Below are 20064 nucleotides of genomic sequence, written 5' to 3'. Positions count from 1 at the left end.
AGTTGTAGTCTTTTGCATCCAAATTCTGCTTCTGAATACCTTTTCACAGACGTTACTTTAAATTCACCTTCTAGCCATGATGCGTTTTAAGTCTCAGTTAGAGATACATTGTGTTCTCCTTCTTAGTGCAAAGCTTTTGAGGTAGCCATAGTTATCAACAGTCATTTTAGCTCTCATCCCAGTTATTTTTTGGTTTGGTTCTTTGTTTTTTTTCTCTTCAATGCTGTTTCACAGCACACAGTGTTGGGAAAGTTCCTACTCTTGCTTACATATAGCTTCCTATATTATTAGCAGATAATATAATTTCCTACACCTTTGTATCTGATGGATCATGTCATCAAATACTTTTATGAATACTCTTAACCGGTTACTGCAGCAGAAATGTCACGATTCTGAAAAACTGTTAATAAGTTTGCCTTTGAGATATAACACTAAGTTTTTCAGTGCTTAACAAGAAACCAAGACTCAGATCAGCTAAATGAGTATGCAAAATGTAAATGTAGAGCACACTGTGAACTGTCAACTATTCTCTGATCCTGAGTTACTCCTTATGAAAAAATTTTTTTGTTTATTCCAGCAGATCTTTCAGGACAGGGACATCTGGCTACAGCTCTTATAATTGCAATGTCTACCATCTTCATAATGGCTATTGCCATTGTCCTGATCATCATGTTTTACATTGTGAAAACAAAACCTTCTGCTCAAGGTAATTGTTCAGCACATGAATTTTTAGCTGCAAATGCTATTTTTAGATAGCTTCTAAATAATTGGTGTCATATTTTTATATTCTAGCCTGTTGCAAGAGCCACTCAGTAAAAAATGTCGAAGCTCAGGCTAACACACAAGAAGAGAAGAAAGAAGTGCAAGGTATAAGTTGCTTTAGTTTTGCATTTTCTGTCCAAGACAACATGGGGCTTAAATACTTTTAATGCATTTTCCTTAATTACAGTGTCTCCTTTGAATTGTATAAGATCCACGTCAGTTTACTAATGAATTGTGTATAATAGTTTTCCAGAATGTCACTTAATCCTCCGATAGCAATTAAAACGTAGCAGAGAGAATTATGTTTGCAGTAAGGTTGCCAGCAGAACCGGCTCCTGAGACAAAACACCAGTTTGGAAACTCATTGCCAATTTATATTTCCCTAATTATTGTTCTACAGATAATGTTGTGATATTCTCTGAGAAGGAAGAGTTTGAAAAACTTACAGCAACTCCAGCTAAGGCTGTTAAAAGGTGAGTAAAAGATAAACATACTTCCAGGTTGACTGATATGGGGGAGGGACATAGTCACTGTTAATCCTGGTACAAAGGAATATATGAAGAACAAAATAGAAGTAATTAGCACCAAGATTTTCAAGTTTCTCGGACCAAGGAATAACATGTCAATGGGAAAGTCGCACCTGCTAGAGTTTCTGGCAGAGCTGTGGTGACCACGGCCACCTTATCTTAAAACCTCACCTTGAGCACTACATGATCTGGGTCACAGCCCACTCAGATAGCTGTGCTGTCCCTGTGCTTTCAACCTTTTACAGCAGGAACAGGGAGGTAGATGGGTATGCTGGTACTTTGCTGCAGCAGGGAAAAGACTAGACGCCTTAGTAGGCTTTTTCTCCTCCGGTTTCTAAGAGAGGATGGCAGACGTTACCAAAAAGAAACCTGTGTCCTCGGTGACCAGTTCATCAGCTTTTGGGGCTCCATCTCCTCTTCTGAGAGGTCCATTTCTGGGACCTGAGTGCTGCTCTTGCATATATGCCCTTAGTAAGGTTCCCATTCACTTTCAGGTAGGAGGAGCAAAAAATAGCTGCTCCGGGTCTTAAGGAAACTCCTTGTCTGTAGTGTTATCTGGGCGGCGTGGTGTGACAGATTCCTCACCTTGCGTCTGCCCGGCAGCCAAACCCGGCTGGGTAACACGATTAAGGTGGGCTAAACAGTGTCCTCAGTGGAAAATTCTTCTATAAAATCATTCTTGCAAGATACGTGTGACTGCGTAACTTGGTGGCTTTGTACGTACACCCTGGGCAGGTGAATGCAGGTACATTCACAGGATTTCGGAGGAAAGGCATTGTTAAAAATGGAAAACACTTTTATTCCGTTACTCTAGGAGAGCAAAAAGGAGATGATTGGAGTCAACCCCTGAGAGACTCCACTGAGATAACCATGTCCTTCATTTTACAGTGAAAATGATGCATCTTCTGAGAATGAACGACTTTTAAGTCGTAGTATGGATAGTGATGAAGAAGCTGCAGTTGACAAACAGGGGACTCCAGAGAGATGCCTGTTATCTTTAGTGCATTTGGCCAGAGATAAATCTTCTACAAGCAATAAATCTACTGGGGTAAGGCTATTTTGAGATTTAAAAACTGAGAGAATTTTTCTCTGTGTTTTTTTTTTTTAAGAAGACAATATACAAACTATCACCCAAAAAAAATGCATTATAGTGCAGACCAGACTAATTTACAAGAGCTTCTCCAAACAAATTTGTTATAGAATCTTCCTTGCATACTGGTGTGTCTATATCTATCTATCTATCTATCTATCTATCTATCTATCTATCTATCTATCTATCTATCTATCTATCTATCTATCTATCTATCTGTCTGTCTGTCTGTCTATCTGTCTATCTGTCTATCTGTCTGTCTATCTGTCTAATAGAATCATAGAATTATAGAATAGTTTGGGTTGTTTGGGCTGAAAACCAAACTTCCTATAAGAGTAATAACTCTGCTTTTTTGAGTATTATATTTTCTAGTCCAGAAAAAGAGGATAAAGCCAAATAACAGCAGGTCCCCAATATAGCTAATGCTAATATAACTAACCCTGGTGCTACATTTACCACAGAAAATCCAAGACAGAAAAATAATGCAACAGCAAGGCTGGCTTCATGAGGCAGCATAGCATCTGAGAGCCTTGACCCAGTAGCATCGGTATTTCCATGCCATAGACTTTTCAATAATATCCTGTGTTATGCTTGGTTTTCTTGTATAATTTTGGAAGAACATGCACATGCTCTGAAGGTCACTCCTGTGCTCTGAAGGACACTGTAAATCCATTGTTTTGCTGTGGAAGGCCATCGCTTCTTCCTGCTGAGCGTGTACTGCTCAGGCCGTTTTATCTCACTTGGAATATTTCAAGGCATAGTTAAGGCCACACCTCACCCACTTAACTTTTTATTTTATATTAACAGGAAACTATGCTTAAAAAGAAAGTGTCTATTCAGATATTTTTTATGGATTTAGTATTTAAAAAATAATTTTAAAGTGGCAATACCTGGGACAAAATCACATCATTAATAAAAAGCATCATATAGCTTTTAAGAATAAAAAGGTTTGAAACGGCATCTTTCTGTGTTTTAAATTGTTGGGATGGTTGAGATCAAACTTTCTAAAATAGCTGAGACCAGACACACAGTCTCAACACAGAGGAATGTTTTTCTAGTCATAGACACTTATGACCATCTGAAAATAACTTACTACTCCAATGCTCCTATTTCAAAGTCCAGTTTTCTGAGGTCTCGCTAAATATCCAAATTTAACATGCTTCTGTATGCACTGGCTTGGAATTAGATAATACAAGTTGGGTATGCATAAAATCAGAACTTTTAATAAGAAGTGGCTTACCTTCTAAAGACCATATATAATAGATATATTTTCCAGAGTGATTTAGATAGATAGCTCGTAAACACATCTGAAGCATGAACTATTTCTTCCAGGCCTTCCATTCTAACATATTCCTCAGGGACTGAAGCCTGCTGACAAGGCTGAAGACAAAGTTTTCAATGAAAGTGCAGGCTGCCTCAAGATCCTCAGCTCCATACCTATGATTTCACAATTAAGCCAGTTGCCAGAAGTTAGAAAAGAATGATTTTGCTTCAGGCTGGGGGTGAAGTAACATTTCTAATACAGAAAAGAGTATTAAGTAGCTGTTGGATGAGGGTAAAGAAAGATGAATGCCTCTCTTATCCAAGTCTGCTCCCTCCTAGTTAAAACAAAATCCATGTTGCATGTTTGCAACTATGTAATGAGCTACCACATGGAGGATCCTCTGGCTCAACTTTACCTGTTTGCTTTCATTATAGCTTTAGAAATCCTCCACCTTCTGGCTCTGGTAAAAAGAGCATCCTGCATAATTCTTAATGGCCATGGAATTATTTAACCTCCATCCTTGCCCTAAAAATGAGAGGAGAATGAAAATAAGATCCAATAGTTTGACTAGGAAAAGTTTTAATAAATCCTATTAAAAGAAAATTTCCTGCTTATAAAGTTCAGAAACCGCTATTCCAAGCCTACAATAGCACACAAGTGATTAAGCTCACGTAAATTATACCAAGAATATGTGAACAACGATCAGCGTCTGCATTGCATTGCCCTGCGACACAGCACACTTGCACATTGTCTGCGCCTGTGAGACAGGCTTTGTTCAGGTGGACCAGCCACTTTGTGGTCTCCAGCTGCAAGTCTATTAATCGAAGCCATTGATGCACCTTGCCCTTTAGAGCCCAGATAAAATGAGGAAAATCTTTCTACAGAACAAAATAGTGAAAGCAGAGCTTTTTTCCTAGCCTGGTTTGCAGTAGAAAGTGGCAAATTTGAGGAGATAATGCTAAAGTCCTATCAAAAAGACAGCCTTTCAGAAAGCTCAGCCCTAACGAGAGCTGGCAGAGGGATGACAATGCCAGTCCCTGAGAACTCATGACATTTTGACATTTGTTTTCACTTCACATTGGATGCAAAGCCAAACCTTGAGAATATTTTTGCTAAATGAAACTATATCAAAATGTCATTTTTCAGCTTGGAAAATGTCAGGTTTTCAGTCGAGTTTCTTTCTTGTCAAAAATGACTGGAGCGCCCTGAACCTTAGATTTTCCCTGTCCATAGCTTCACTGATTTTTTTTTTTTAAAACTATCTGTAAAATGTTTCAGATTCAACCAGGCAATATATCATGGAAGAAAATACATATAATTAGAAATGCACTAAGACGTTCTACATCAAATGACAGAAAGGAAGATGCCCTCCCCTACAGTCCTCTTAGATTACTGGAAGAAAGCAATTTCAATCTGAATTTAATTGCCTGTGGCCAGTCCTGTCCTGGTTTACCTGGACATCCCTACATTAATTGCCCTCATGCGTGGTATTGAATTTTTCTTCATTGTCGGGAGTTTGCTTCAGTCTGAAAGAGAAATAAAATATACAAACACTTGAGGCAGAAAAGTAATTGTTCTAAAAGAAGACTAGAAGATGGAAAGAAAGATCTCTGGCAGTGGAAAGTGAAATCAGAAAGAGGTTTATGCTTCCCAGAATAATTGCTGTGTCCTTTTCCTTGAGTCTTCAAAAGGGGCCCTTGAGGACATTATGTGATAACCTGTAGGGCCATGAAATGAGGATCTCCCCTGGGTTTTCTACTGCTCTCTGTTAATTGTTTACTCCCATGACTGAAAAATTAATGAAATAAAAATCTTCTCATTTAGATTCAAAGTCGAAGGAAAAAGATCCTCGATGTATATGCTAACGTATGCGACGTTGCAGAAGGTGAGTGTACAAAACTTGCACCTGTACTGACAGCACAAAATGAGATCACAAGCATTTGCTATAAAATAAGAAAAGCCTCTGCCTTCCTATGGGAAGGAGAAAGTTCCGATCAGAAAAGAGACTCCGTAGGCAGATTTGTGCTCACTTGCCAGGAAGCACCTTGGTGCCCTGACCCCAGACCTGCCTAGGCTGGGCTTGGGCAGGAGCACGCCACGGCTTCTCTCCAGGCGTGTGCACGGCCTTCCTGCCTATGGAGACCCCGGAGGGTAGTGTTGGGTCCTGTTGGTACACGCACACAGACTGAGTTGCGGAAAAGCACTCTCGCATTCCCCATCTGGAGGAAACCTGTTTGATTTATTTGTTTAGTCCCATGGATAAAAGATAGAAATTAGTTCCAAGTACAAAAGTGTGATTTGGGGAGGGTCAAGATTGTATTTCAGATACGAGCCTTGAACTACTCTGCTTCTCTAAATGCTCTCCCACTTCTCATGATAAAAAGTGGAGTTTCCAAGGAAGTCAGTGTTTTAAATCTTTCAACCCTCTTTACCACTTGACTACCTGGACTGTTTTGGCAGAAGAGACGTGAATTAATTTCCCTGCAGGGCAGAAGACAAGACTGCATTTACTCCACACACGTTCTTTGTGTGCATGTGTGCGTGTGTGCTTTTTGAGTTTTCTGTGGTTCGGGGAGCTCTGTCTCCCACCAAATTACTGCTGTTAAGTGTGAAGCAGGAAAACTACAGAAGCAAAAGACTGGTTTTGGAGAAATGCTGTAGCTGATTCTCTGCTCTATTCTGTGACCACGAATACATAGAAAAAATGTCCAGGAAAAAATAGCTTTCTCCCCACAGGATGAATGTTAAATCCTCTCTAGGGATTCAGTGATAGTAATGACAGTCAAGCACTTGCAGGGACTTTTATGCTTGCAAGTATCTGTCATCTTTGCTTCACCTCACTCCTCACGTTCCTACAAGGGCAACTTTCAGTTACAGAGATGTTACAGCAGCTACTGGTGGCAGACTCAGGGAAGGGTCAGTGCTGTCTCTTGAGCTCAAACACTGCGCCTGACGTGCAGAGGTGTACTGATGGAGCTGCTCACTAGCAATATGGTTGCAATATACTTTTTCTAACGGCTAGTAAATTGTTGAAGGAAGGGGCAGTGCCATGGGAATTCATACAGCCCATCTAATACTTCTTTCCCAGACAACTTTTTACCCTAGTTATTGTATCCTACCGTCACTAAGAAGAATTAATTTGGTAATATACAGTAATAACTTTGGAGCTAGTCACGGACCATCGCTTAAAAGATTTTAGCTGTACTTCTTGCTAACAGCACGTACTGTAGTACTTTAAAAAATGCCTTGACTAGTTGAGATGTGCACAGAGCCATGTGACAATAAACACCTCACTTTGCAGGTCTGAGCCCTACGGAGCTGCCATTTGATTGCCTGGAGAAGACCAGCCGAATGCTCAGCTCGACCTACAACACAGAAAAAGCCATAGTGAAAACGTGGCGCCACCTTGCCGAGAGCTTTGGACTGAAAAGAGATGAGATAGGTGGTATGACAGATGGCATGCAGCTATTTGATCGCATCAGCACAGCAGGTTACAGCATCCCAGAACTGCTAACCAAACTGGTGCAAATCGAGCGGCTGGATGCTGTTGAATCCTTGTGTGCAGATATTCTGGAGTGGGCACAAGCAATGCCTGCTCCCGAACCAGCAGGGACATCCTGACGTGCCTGCCTGGGACCTGCGCTTCCACATCACCTGCGAGAACCGTGATTCCAGCGAGCACCATGTCAAAGACTTTGGACAAAAGACCATTGATATATCTCCTACATAATCGCTCCCAGTGACCAACAGGGAGCTATTCTCTTTGACTTCCAAAAAATTGAAGTTACACATTTACCAAAATAAGAGCAGAAATCTCCCCAAAAGCTTGGTATGAAACATGTCATTAAAGAAAATGATCATGTTGAACAGTTACCAATAATAAGTGGACACACAAACGTCCCGTTTGCAGTCTGTGTATATGTGCAGATAACCCTGCTGATACCCTTCCTGCCTGGCCTTCAAGAAAACCATTGAGTTGCCCTCTGAAACTATTCCTGTCTCTTAGGGCTTCGTTCAACAGTTTGATAGTTACAGTCAAAAGCCGTACCACAGCCACAGCACCAATTAATACACAAGGCACGTACATTTCTATCGTCTCTAACACATTTAATATGTACCCAGTTTCATTTTCTATACTTACTACGGGTTTGTTGAATCTAGAAGTATGTGCACAGGTGTATATACAGTCCTCAGATTAACTAACTATACTATATGAAAAAAGAGTCAACATAATTTACAGGTCGAAGTGTTTCAGAACGCTGTACATAATGTACATAAACGCACTCTTGCTCCATACTGACATTTCAGAAATTGTAAATTCAAGTTGCTGACTTGCTGAGGAAAAGCTGGTGAGCAGGTGGGCAGTAAAAGCTGGCAGTCACTCCTTGTAAGTTGAGAGCAACAAGTTCTTCTCTTCTTTAAGCTGTTCCAAAGTAAGAAGCAACGAAAAGAGCTTGTCCACTACCATGAAAAATTTATTTTTTCCAGTAGTGACATCTATATATCAAATTATATTCTAAGCAGAGGCATTTCAGACAACAGTGGTGCATACTTGAAACTAAGAGCAAAAAGAGTAAATTTCTTTAGAGACACTTGAAATTCAGAGGAAAAAGTGGTTTTTAAATGCTATACTCTTGTAAACGTATGCCATGAGCACAGAATCTGTTGGTGAAGGTGTGGAAGGTAAAGCATTATTGTGAGGTTACGTACAACAAAAATCAACCTTATTTTTCTCCTTTTAACTAATCTCTGATTTTCATGATTAAAAGTTCCCTAAAACTTGTTCAGACCACAAATCAGTAGCTGTTACCAAACATATTTTATTAATTTATAGCTAAAATGAGCGATGACAGATTTCAATAAGTGCAACCACTAAATCAAGATGACGTGTCAGTTACAAAGCAATACTTTTTAAATTCGAAAATGCATGACTGAACAAAATGCTATAAAAAGTATTAACTATTACCCTGAAGTTAACAAGTATTCCACCAGTTAGTAACTATATCTTATCTATGATAGCGTCATAATTGTGCAGAACAATTATTATCCCCCTTTAAGATCTATATTTAGTATCTTTTCAGCACTTGGTTTGTATAGCAGAGGAAGTGCCTACTGCAACATAAACCCTATCCTTCTCGTTCTTCTTCCACCATTTCCTTCATATCGTAACACACTCTTCATTAATTTGCATATACTAAATTTGATGAGAATTTTGACTTTTAATGAAGAAGCAAGCTAGCTAATTGATGTTTAATTTAGGGGCGAAATTCGTGTTGTCTCAAAAAATCAGTGACAAATTCATACAGATTTCAGCAGGCTTCAATAACATTTCTAGGTCTGTTGACATCTCAGCAATCTTCAACAAGATTTTCAAGACCCTGAATTTGCAGTTTAGTACTATTTCTACTAGAATAAAAAAGGGAAAGAGAAAAAAAAAAAAAAGGGAAGATTCTATTTTTCTTGTGCCAGTGTGTAACTACAGTGTTATCAGTGGACTCTATATTTCATGTGTCATTTAATAGTACACACCATTTATTTGTTTAAAAGAAGATACAGGAATCCTCTTTTTTATGTTTATTGGGCCATGAAAAGTTAGGGTCTTGAAATCGATGGTGCCAATGTGAACACAGACTATTTAACGTTATTTTATTTAGTATACAGTATTTTTATTGTTTCACAGAAGATGTACAGGAATGAAAAAAATTTCCTGTAGATCTTGCCAAAGCTTTCTTCCTAATAATTTTTTAATGCTGTATATATAACTTATTATATTGTAAAGTATGAACATAAAATATGCTAATAAAAGAAAGAGGTCAAACACAGTTATATTAGCCATTTCTTTGACTAAATCATATATTGCCTTATAAATCTGTAATTAAATGAGTTAGCCAAGGGCTAGCAGGCACATTCCTGTGTATGGGAGTGTCTAGGTAACACACATGAAGGAATCATAGCACTCCCGTGGGATACTGCTTCTCTGCATCACACTTTGGAAACTTTGAAGTAGAAACCATTCTTCCTTTGTCAATATAGTTTTGGTTCAATGTTTCACCTTGTAGGAGCTCTGGAAATGCCAAACTCCTAGCAACTCCTTGGAGAAACTGTCTGTAAGTTATTACATATTTACTGAAAGCTGGTACAGACCATGAGACGGGCGAGTAATCTCACAGTAGCATTACTCTCTCATTAACGTGTTCTCAATTTGCATTCCCAAATTAGCAGTACTACATGACGTTATCAGAGATCTTAACTGGAAACTTTCACTGCATGACAGGGACAATTATGTTCATCTGATCTTAGGCTGCACTGGTAAGACCGGCAGCAGAACCGCTAGCTTCTAAAAAAACAGAGCACCAAGTTGCATTTCCCCCAGGCCCTGATGACTAAGCTAAGACTTTTCAGAGTATTTCGTACAGATCAAACATTCTCTAAGTGGAAGAAACACTGTCCTACTTTAAAAACAGTTTGGGATTTTGTTTATTCAGATTCATTTGTTGGTTTCAGCATGATGACTATGTTCCCGTTCCATCAACGATTAAAGGAGAGAAAGGCTCCAGAAACTGCAACGAAAGCTTTGAGTTTGCCAGATGGTTGGGAGGAACCACTGTTCTGAGATTCACTTTACTGTCGTCTTTTTACTCCCTGCACTATACGTGCAGGAGTTAACACAGCGGGAAGCACGCTCCAACAGGCATTGCTGCATCTAAACGCGTCACTGTCTGAAAGGCTTGAGCATTCTCTGCTTCAATGTGCTTATGGACAATCATCCAAAGGAGGAACTTTGGCTTCTTACTTTTAACTTGGCAAAGCACAAACTCAGATCGGAATAAAATACCCACGTCCTTCTATTGTGCAAAAGGTTGAAACAAAACACAGAAACATAAAAAAACAAACCACCTGAGAGCTTCTGTGGGATGTCGCCTTTGTTTCAATTTTTCCTTCTTGCTTTTTCAATTGTTCATTCATGTGCAGTGCTTCCAGCACACTGGGGTGTACCTCTGCAAACACAGGTGTCTGCAGTGAGATTCCTCTTGCGCTGAAGCAGACATCTAAAATGATCAAGACGGCTGCATCCTCAAACTATAGGCTATAGTGTCTCTAGACTATAACAAGGACCTGGAGTGACAAGCTCTGATGTAAATATTTATTCTACAGTTGTCAGAGGTTAGATGAGTTGAATCCTACCAAGTAACCAATGAACTTCAGGTGTGTGACTGTATTTCAGCTCAGTAACGTCTCTGAAACAGCTACAGCCAGCAAGTGTCGAAGAAGATGAATGTGAAAATATTATAAATTATGTTGATTGGTGTTCTGTTTTGGGGAATTATTGGATCAGACGAATGCTTACGGTGTACTTAAGGTTAATTTCTCTGGCATTGTATAATAATGTTCTTAGTATTTACAGCAAGTTTGGCTCATATAAGGTTAGAGTAAAGCTACGATTGATTCTGCCGTCCTAAGTACGACACGGAATCTGCAACAGGAAGTTAAAGAGAAGGTTCTGAATTTTCATGTAAGAATGTTAAAGATTTTAACCTGTTGCAGTGACTTTACCTCAAATGTAAGCACACTTCTTACCACACAGTCTTAAACCAAACTCACTTCAACACTCCGAACTCTGAAGAAAACATGACTACCCTTGCTGACAAGTGGCTCTTTACCTCTCCGGCAAGCAGCTGATCATCTACAGACTGTCTTCTTCAGAGCAAAATATGCATCTGGCTTTTGGTGTGAAGCCAATTTATATTTTTCTTTTAGAAAACGATTTTTTTTTTCAGCTCCTGGCAGCACTTCTTTAGGAAACACTCGTTATCTTGGTCTGAGCTTTTTAACCTAATGCTGAAAGACCAGTCTCAACAGGGGGAAAAAATGGTTGCTTACATTAGCGTATGTGCTCAGGTAGAGTGATTTCAACTTGACTAACCTGTAAAATGTCTTTATACAGCTACAGATCCACTTTGATCATCCCTGGAAGTTTCTTGTCTTACTCATTACAACAAATGCCACACAATCTAGTTTTTATCCTAGTGATAAAAAAAAAAAAATAAATAAAAAAAAAATCACAGTTACATATTATTACAATATTATATTCCTTTAAAAGGCTGCATTTTACATCAGAGTGGAAAGGCTACTGTTTTACCTTGTCTTGATTACTATAAACAGTCTCAGGCTTTTCCTGTGGACAGAAGAAAACTTGTGCCTTCCTTCAGAGCAAAGGAGCATGCCAGCAGCAAGAGGAGCTTCAAGAAAGCAAGGTGGGAAGGGCTCGGAGACACAGTGAGAAGGCAGAGACTCTGCAGCACAGCAGGGAATGGGAGACCACTGGTAAGGGCAGGTACAGGACAAGGCCTCAAGTAGTTACAATGTAAATTAGATGAATGTTTATGGGATTTAGAGGAGACAGGCGGAATTTGCTGCAAACAGAAAGTTATTAGAGTTGGAATAAAATTTAAGACCCACCCCTTAAGGGAATGAGCAGGTCAGGGAGAAAATAATCAACAAAACCCTTTATTTCCTTTTTGATGTGCTTTTTTTTTTTTCCTTAAAAGATAATTGTTCTTCTTTATACTCTGATAAAACCCAGCTTTCAAGGTGAAAAGACCATTTAAGTCCTTGGAAATGCTTACTGAAAACAAAAGACTTCAAAAGACTCATAGAAAGCTCTGGTCAGCTCAAGGTTTTGCTGCAAGGACTTCTACAAGCCACATTGAGGACACTGTAAAAATAGCATTAGGGCTTTTTTCTTTTGTTTTGTATCAGCAGGCCCTACTAGAGGGAGCACTTAGCTGGGTGTCTACAGATAAACCTATTCCCAACTCCGCCACTAGCCTTTTGGGTGACTTTGTGGAAAGTTCCTCCCACGCAAGATTAATACTTATTACCTTGCAAGACATTTCCCACCTAATCCCAGTTTCCTAGCCTGGCCAGTATCGTCCCAGTTTTCCCTTAGAGATACTTGCCGGACTTTGCAGACTCTCTCTAATCTTAGGTTGCAGTCAGGAACTGCCTTCTATATAGTGTTTGGTATTTGATGGACCTGGTCTGATGACATTAGTAAAAAGAAATGATAGAGGTAAGATGGGCTGGAAAGGATGGGTCTCTGGTTTGCACCATAAAGCACCATCAGCTGGCTGCCTCCATATTCTATAATTTAGAATCATTAATCCATTATCCACGAACAAGAAGACAACATGTTGAAATTCCCAGAGCTAAAAAGGCATCCCATTTTAATATCTCCCCATTGAACCCAAAGCCTCATACATTTTAGAAGTCCTGCTTTATTATAGGGAGGGTGTATTTAAGAGGTGGGAAAAAACCTTACTGTTGCAGGTGAAAATCATGACTCAGAGGTAAACCAATAATTCCTGTATGCAGAAGTCATTCTTCTGCAAGCAACCTCTATACTCCTCTGTAATAATGAAAAGCAAAGAGAGCCCATGCCTTTATTATGTATTGATAAGCTTCCTAGTACATATTCCAGTAAATGTATTAATATAAACAGGGTAAGAATGCACTGTCTGTCTATACCTAGTTCTAGACACATAATATTGCATATATATTCTATTTCCCCTACACCGAAATAAGCTCTTTTGACTGTTTCTTGTGATATGATTTATAATGCATAGCACCTGTTACCTCAAGCATTAATTTATCACTATCAACCACTCTTCAAGGACAGAAAAGCGTTGATTCCTTTTTGCCAGTGTTCTGTGAAACTAGACTGTCTGAATACTTATATTATGGAAGAATGATAAGAAACCTTTGCATCCTCTACTGCAGAAGACGCCAGTGATTAGCTGTTATACAGGTCACACACAGGCATCTCATTTGTCCATCACCTTTTTTTTTTTAAAAAAAAAAAGGTAAATTATTTTTTCACAGTTGGTGAGAGAGGCTGCTTTAAAAACAAGCTTGTAATACGATTCAAGTTAGTATTGCAAGACAGTTCAGGAATACACAATGATTTTCCAATTTAGTCCACCACATAGAGGTAAATGAAAAATCAGGAGGAGGTAACACCAAAGACAGATTAGTAGAAAGACAAGTGAAACAGGAAGGCAGCAGAGTTAGGCACCTGTTTCTGGAATTTGGCATTGGTGCGCAAGGTTGCTGTGAAAAAAAAAATCAAAAAATCATAGTCACACTTCAGTGTGGAGGAGGACAAACCAGGAGGATATCAAACTGCTACATTTTGGGAAGGACCGTGGAACAGAGAAATTCTGCTTATTTGCATTTGTTATATAAATAGCTCTTGAATCCACATATTAGAATCCTGTTTCTTCTGAAGGACAAAAACCAGTCTGGCAACACTAGTTATCACTGATCTTCTTCAAAGGCATATTACTTTCCCAAAGAGTTGGTGTGTGGGTGGAATATTATCCTCCCCTTGGAACTCTTGCACCATATAATACTTTTTTTTTCCCTGTAAACTGGATAGGTTATTTTTACTTCTTTTCCCCATAACTAACTGCACCGAGGATACCATTTTATGGAGCTGAAGATAACCTTAAAGTAAACTAATTAATAGGAATGTTATTATATGCTGAGCTTTCATAGCTACTGTTGTTAGCAGTATCCTGGCCACTGAGTTTACAGCCCTTACTTGTGTATGCCTACCGGAGCGGTTACTTACAATGAAGTTGCAGTGATCAGAGAGATGTGGTTTCTTCAGGGAAATATTCCTTGGGACCAGCCTAAATATCCTCCAGCAATGGTCACAGAGATAACTGGTTTTGGAGGGAAAAAAAAAAAGCTTCTTGGATCTCTTTTTCTCAGGTAATCTCTCAGTGCGACTTTAGAATGTCTCGTGAGTTACGTCTTGTTAAATTTCGACTCAGGACCATTCACTCAATAAAAGTAGCTACAAGCAAGTAAACAGTAAGTGGTTTTGTTTGAAGTTATGTCTTCCGGTAGTGATCAGGTAGTCATAAATATACAAGACGCTTTCAAAACCATGTGAAAACTGAAAGTCTAATAAGCAGGAATATTCCTAACCATGGTCAGAAGATGGCATTAAAGGCTTTCATCAGCCCAAAATGCATCTATTTTTGACAATGGATAGCAGTGGTTTTGACACTGCACGCTACAACTGTCGGTGTAACATAGAAAGATACCTTTGCCCATCGTAGCGTTTCTCAGGGGAATGTCAAACATAGGATCACAACAATGCACAGCACTATTACTTTTTAAAATAATTTTTGTGAATTTTAAGAACACGTGAGATTATATCACTAAGAGGAGCACAAGGGGTCACTGCTTTGCCACCGCAGTTCCTCTAACCATTTGGAAAGTGGGAGTTTACCAAATTGTTTCATAGATCAGATTTTCAGACTTTCTGGGCTAAATCTAAATCTGCTATCCTGAAGATAAATGCTTTCTATCAGACCATCAATCCCTGAAGTTGTACAAGTTTTAGGTGAAAAATTCAGTATATAATTAAACGATCCAGTGTCATAGCTCTGAATTATGAGGTCTGCGTACAGCTCCTTTTAAATGTGGTCTGGTAAATTAAATCATATATTTTAGACATTGATGCTGATCGTGAATAAAACTTCTTCAAAAACTTGTTGCCTTCAGCATACTTTCACCTTTCAGGTTAATTTATCTGCTACAAGCAATTTTTCCCCATAATATATTAAACTCTGTTATATAACATTTAAAAAGTTGCAAGCCAGTCATGTGCAGGAGAACTGGAAGATAACTTTGGAATCCCACTTCGAGAGACAGACCTTTTATCAGCTGGTGAAAGTCACAAATACGAAGAAACAGAGCTCAACCATGCAGGCTGGGTAATGTTAGCCTACTTTACTTAGATATGCCAAGCTGCAAATACAACTGTCCCCTGTCCAGGGAATGATCTTTCTTACAGATTTGCCGAATCTAGACTTCGTAGATTGGGTCTAAAACATCATCTTGCCCACATATCGATAGGAAACCTTGGATAAACAGCAAGGGCAATCACAATTCTACAATAGATGGGTTTGTTAAAAAACACAAAAGTATTTCCCTTCAAGTTTGGTAGCCTTTTCTGGGATGAAAACTATCCTAACATAAGTAGGTGCAATATTCTTGTTGACTTTCCCAGTGAGGACTCCCACAGCTGTTCCAAAACCCAGCAACATAAAATTGTGGGTCAATTCTTCACCTCCCTTTGAAGTGACAGGTTGTGACTACCAGAAACTTTCTTCATCTCATGCCAGCGGTGGTAGCTAGTTGTTTCCGGAGACCTACACGCAAGCAAGACATGGCAGATTATAGCTAGTTTGAAGCTACATGTTCTGACTGATCAGCTGGCTGCTGCCAGAAAGCTTGAGTCCATCTTTCTTTTCCGTGCAAGTATTCATAAGGTCTCTCCTCCGCAAATTCTCTCCAAAAAATGGTTGGAAATGAATATTCTCTTGCCTGCTGCCAAATCTGGTGGGTGGCACATTCAAAACAGCGTTTTCTTTTTCAGGAGTGCAGACAGACAGTGATCACATAAACCATGTTTCCTTAGGGAATTGGGAACCACAGGAAATAGCTGGAGTTACAGTTACCTTTTTCAAATGTCTCTTGTTGTAGACAGTCTTCTGAGAGAAGGATAAAGTAGTTTAAATCCATACTCATATTACTGTACCCCAATGCTGCAAAAGCAGAAAACCCTCAGGAAATTCTAGATTTCATCTGAGAAGGCAAGACTATATAAAGAGATGCCCAAAGCGCAGCCAATTTGGCAGAAATCTATCCTTCCCAAACCAAATCCACAAAAGGCAGCAGGGAACACAACCGACTCCCTGCAGAGGCTGCCAAGGTCACTCAGGGGAATGATAACAGGATGGGGCTGTTTGAGCAAGGCCACAACACAGACTGTGGTGTGGACAACCGGTGTGGGCTGGCCCACAAGATCAATGTTCGAGACAGTGCAACAAGCAGGTGCGTACAAAATTTGATTTACCAAATATTTAGAAGCAGAAATATAGAAATAACTGTGATTATGGTACAATATTTAGCCTGGTACCTACTTCTGCCTGTTAATGACAAAGGCAAGCTAGGTTATCTATGCTTCTAACGTAGACACCATTATTAGTTAGCTTAGTTACTCTAGATAATCACTTACAAATTGAAACCGAATAGAGCTAAAATATCCATTTCAGTTTATTATTTCCAATCATTTAGTTCCATTTTTCATAGACTGACATTTTACTTTCCTTGAAGCCTCTGATCCTGAAATCATATTATTGTAAAACGATCTTTTCACTTGTATTTATAGACCACATGTCCCATAAAACCATATATGTTTAAAGATGTAATCCAACATAAACTGAAAATCTGATAGCAAATAAAACCAATTCCTAATGCATCACTGTTTTACCTTTCTAGATATTAGGAGGCTTCATAAATATTTCTGCATTAACATGGCATGGTTTGTATTCCTTAAAGATTTTCACTGAAAAGTTTTATGACAATGTACTATGGAACTACTATAAGTTGTCAACAACGGGCTTCAAAAAAGTTAATTTCTACTTAATTTCACAAATCTAGCCTCCATATGACTTTATAGAGCGTATTTTTGACTTTTGGTTATTACACAAGAATTACTACCCTGAGTCAAAAATCATACGCAGATTTTGGAACTTTACTATAACTTTTTTATTTATAGAAGTATCTATTCTTCACAAGACACTTTGTATTAATTTGTACAATACATTTATTTCTTTATTTCTGATACTTTTTATGTTTACTGTAATATGAATGTGAAATCAAGAACCTGTATTTTTCCTCACAGCTCAGTTAAAATTTACTTAAGATCAAAATCATTAGTTTCATCCTAAGTTCATAAATTTAATTACATTAATATTTAACAGATTCAAAAAACCCTATTTTTTGCATTTTAAGAGAAACATTCTACATCTTAAAAACTCAAAATTAACAGTGATTCATCTTCTCAGACCATAAACACTACTGCAAATAAAACACAAGGTACCAACAGTAAAGCTAGACCATACTCTATGTACCTCTTCTACTGCATTACCTTTGCCGTTATTAGATGAACACATTGTGTTAAACTGGTACCACAGGGAAGATTGGTAGATTAACAAACAACAGCATGAAGGGCTGAGAGCCAAGAGCACAACCAATGCTCCAGTGGATATAGGAAACCTAACGACTTTCTACAGCTTTTTTTTTGTTTATTAATCTTCTAGTATTTTTAATGACCAAGTAGGCAGAGCAGCTCAAGGACTGGGAACACACCTTCTAAACAAGTGGATTTTGTCTCCAGCCAAAAGTATATGCAAGCTTTTGCACTGCTGGGAAGTCTGGCAGAAAACCAAAACTACAGATTAAGAAGTACTTATTCCAAAACATAATCGATTGTCAGCAAAGGCTTTTACCTATGATCAGTACTATTTAAAAATTACCTAGAGCTGGTCTCCTGCCCAAAGAGTACACACTGCCTACTTACTCTCTCTTCCAGACACACTTGGTGCCAAATCTGGTGTAGACTCCTTTCATAGGAGACCTTGTCAGAAATTTAAGTCAAATTGCTAGAAAACTATTTGCAGTTAGAATTCAACTTCAAAGACTCAGTTCAAAGACTTCTGGTAAAAAAATACAAAGGAAAATCAAGGAAAAAAAGTATGAAAATGAGAAGTAAACCTCTCTGAGGTTTTATGCTGACTGACGGCATTAGTCAAAGAATAACTTACAGCAGATCTTTAAATTTTAACTGCAGTTTCAATTTACAATTAGAGAGTTTCAGTAGTTACAATACAAATCAGAAATGGAAGACTAAGCTGAATTTTTAAAAAGTATCTTATTTCCTATGTGTAAGAACTTCTTAACACTGAACTGTGGCAGGCAAAAAATATATTCATCACACTCAGAAATGCGGGTACTAAGAGAGCCAATCAGGATTGTATTGTAAATTAATACAAAATACAGCAGAAACAATAAAATGTAATAATTTTACACTAGGAATTACTGTTGCCAGGCATTTTAAGAAAAGTTTTTATTTACATTTTCAGATATATTACAACCCAAAGTTACATTAGAAATTAATACAAAGCAGGATAAAATACTAAATGTTACATAAATACAGGAAAAGATAAAACAAACAGTAAGATTTTCTGAAATCAAAACAACAACAACAAAATTTCTCATTCAACACATCTAGCTACCTTAAATCAAAATCTGGTTTTAATCATTAAAACTGTGAATATCTCAAAAGATAATTTGATAAGATACCTGTCTGTTACTTATCAACCATAAAATAAATAAATGAATGAATTTATAAAACTCTCTTAAGAGTTAAAAGTAACTAGATTCCTACCTGTAAGGAAAGGTTGGTATTTCTGATCTGCTTACTCAAGGGACCCAGTTCTTTAGACTGAATGAGTCATTCAGAACAGCAGCATTATTCCACTTTTTAAAAAAAGTATTGAAGAAAGCCATTTAGCATATTACACAATTTTTCATTTTCCTGTTTATGAATGAGGGAAATATCAATGAGATTCCACGTGATACAGAGCAACTAATACAGTACTGAGGTTCTGCTTAATATATTTATAGAAAACAGTAAAAAAAAAAAATCCAAATTCCAAGTAACATAGGCATTTGGTATAAATCATACAGAACAATAATTAGATTGAAAGATAGTGCTAATGACTTGGGCTTAGGCTGGAGGTAAGAGAGTTACTCCTCAACAATCCCAAATTCAACAGAATTGAATTGAGGTTTATATGGAGGAAAGCATGATCTGGATTTGTAGTCCTATGTAGTTCTTGAATCATTTGGTGAAGAGTAAACAATTCAAACATCTTCTTATTGCTTCTGCAAAAGATTTTACATAAAATAATTGTCATTTGAAAGTTGAGAGGTTTCCTCTAAACACTAAAGATTCTACAGAAAATTATATTTTTAATGAAGAAAAATGCATTATATTGGGAGCTTCATGTAATTCTTCTATGGTACACATAATATCTCTAAGCAGAAGGTTATTAATGGATGGTGAGAAAAATCGTGGCAAAAATCACCAAAAACTATGATTTCACTTTCACTTGAGTAAGTGGTATTGACATGTAGTATAATTAAGGCTCAAGGAAGGGGTATAACAGGGTTTCACTAATGTGAAATATGGTTCCAGAAACAATTAAAAAAAAAAATAATTAGGATTTCTGAGCAAATTTTACTTTTAATATATTTTTAATGTAAGTTAAGAATTATATTAGATTATTTTACAAGAAAACATTTTTTTCCCTAGAGTTCAATTTTGTTCCAAATAAAGTCAAATGACAACCTGTTTTGCCAACAACTTTAAGTCTAATGTAAAAAATGGCTCCGTTTAGATACCTGCTTTTATAAGTGAAACAATCTCATTAAGTAATGCACCAATGGAGCTCAGCAGCACATTACTACTGATCTAATGAAGACCTTTGTTACAA

General features: G+C 37.9%; 2 protein-coding genes across 6 annotated transcripts in view; one reads left to right on the top strand and one right to left on the bottom strand.

Moving 5' to 3' along the window:
- The window catches only part of EDAR (ectodysplasin A receptor), a 75568-nt gene extending 66119 nt beyond the window's left edge, over nt 1-9449 (top strand). The window contains exons 7-12 of one of the 2 annotated variants that reach the window (XM_064439756.1): nt 581-706; nt 793-867; nt 1163-1235; nt 2178-2337; nt 5468-5528; nt 6945-9449. In XM_064439756.1, the coding sequence (XP_064295826.1) occupies nt 581-706; nt 793-867; nt 1163-1235; nt 2178-2337; nt 5468-5528; nt 6945-7264 (815 nt within the window). In that variant the 3' untranslated portion in view covers nt 7265-9449. Of the gene's footprint in view, nt 1-577; nt 707-792; nt 868-1162; nt 1236-2177; nt 2338-5467; nt 5529-6944 lie in introns of both variants that reach the window. The other variant, XM_064439747.1, reaches the window with a different exon arrangement.
- Nucleotides 9450-18617: 9168 nt separating this feature from the next.
- CCDC138 (coiled-coil domain containing 138) overlaps nt 18618-20064 on the bottom strand; it is a 37913-nt gene continuing 36466 nt past the window's right edge. For all 4 annotated transcript variants that reach the window (XM_064439707.1, XM_064439714.1, XM_064439728.1 and 1 more), the window contains one exon: nt 18618-19453. In XM_064439707.1, coding sequence (XP_064295777.1) covers nt 19282-19453 — 172 coding nt within the window. In that variant the 3' untranslated portion in view covers nt 18618-19281. The remainder of the gene's footprint in view (nt 19454-20064) is intronic.

Source organism: Phalacrocorax carbo, chromosome 1, assembly GCF_963921805.1.
Source record: "Phalacrocorax carbo chromosome 1, bPhaCar2.1, whole genome shotgun sequence".
Classification (NCBI taxonomy): Eukaryota; Metazoa; Chordata; class Aves; order Suliformes; family Phalacrocoracidae; genus Phalacrocorax; species Phalacrocorax carbo.
The sequence above is the reverse complement of the archived record's forward strand: the minus strand, read 5'-3'. Positions and strand labels throughout refer to the sequence as shown.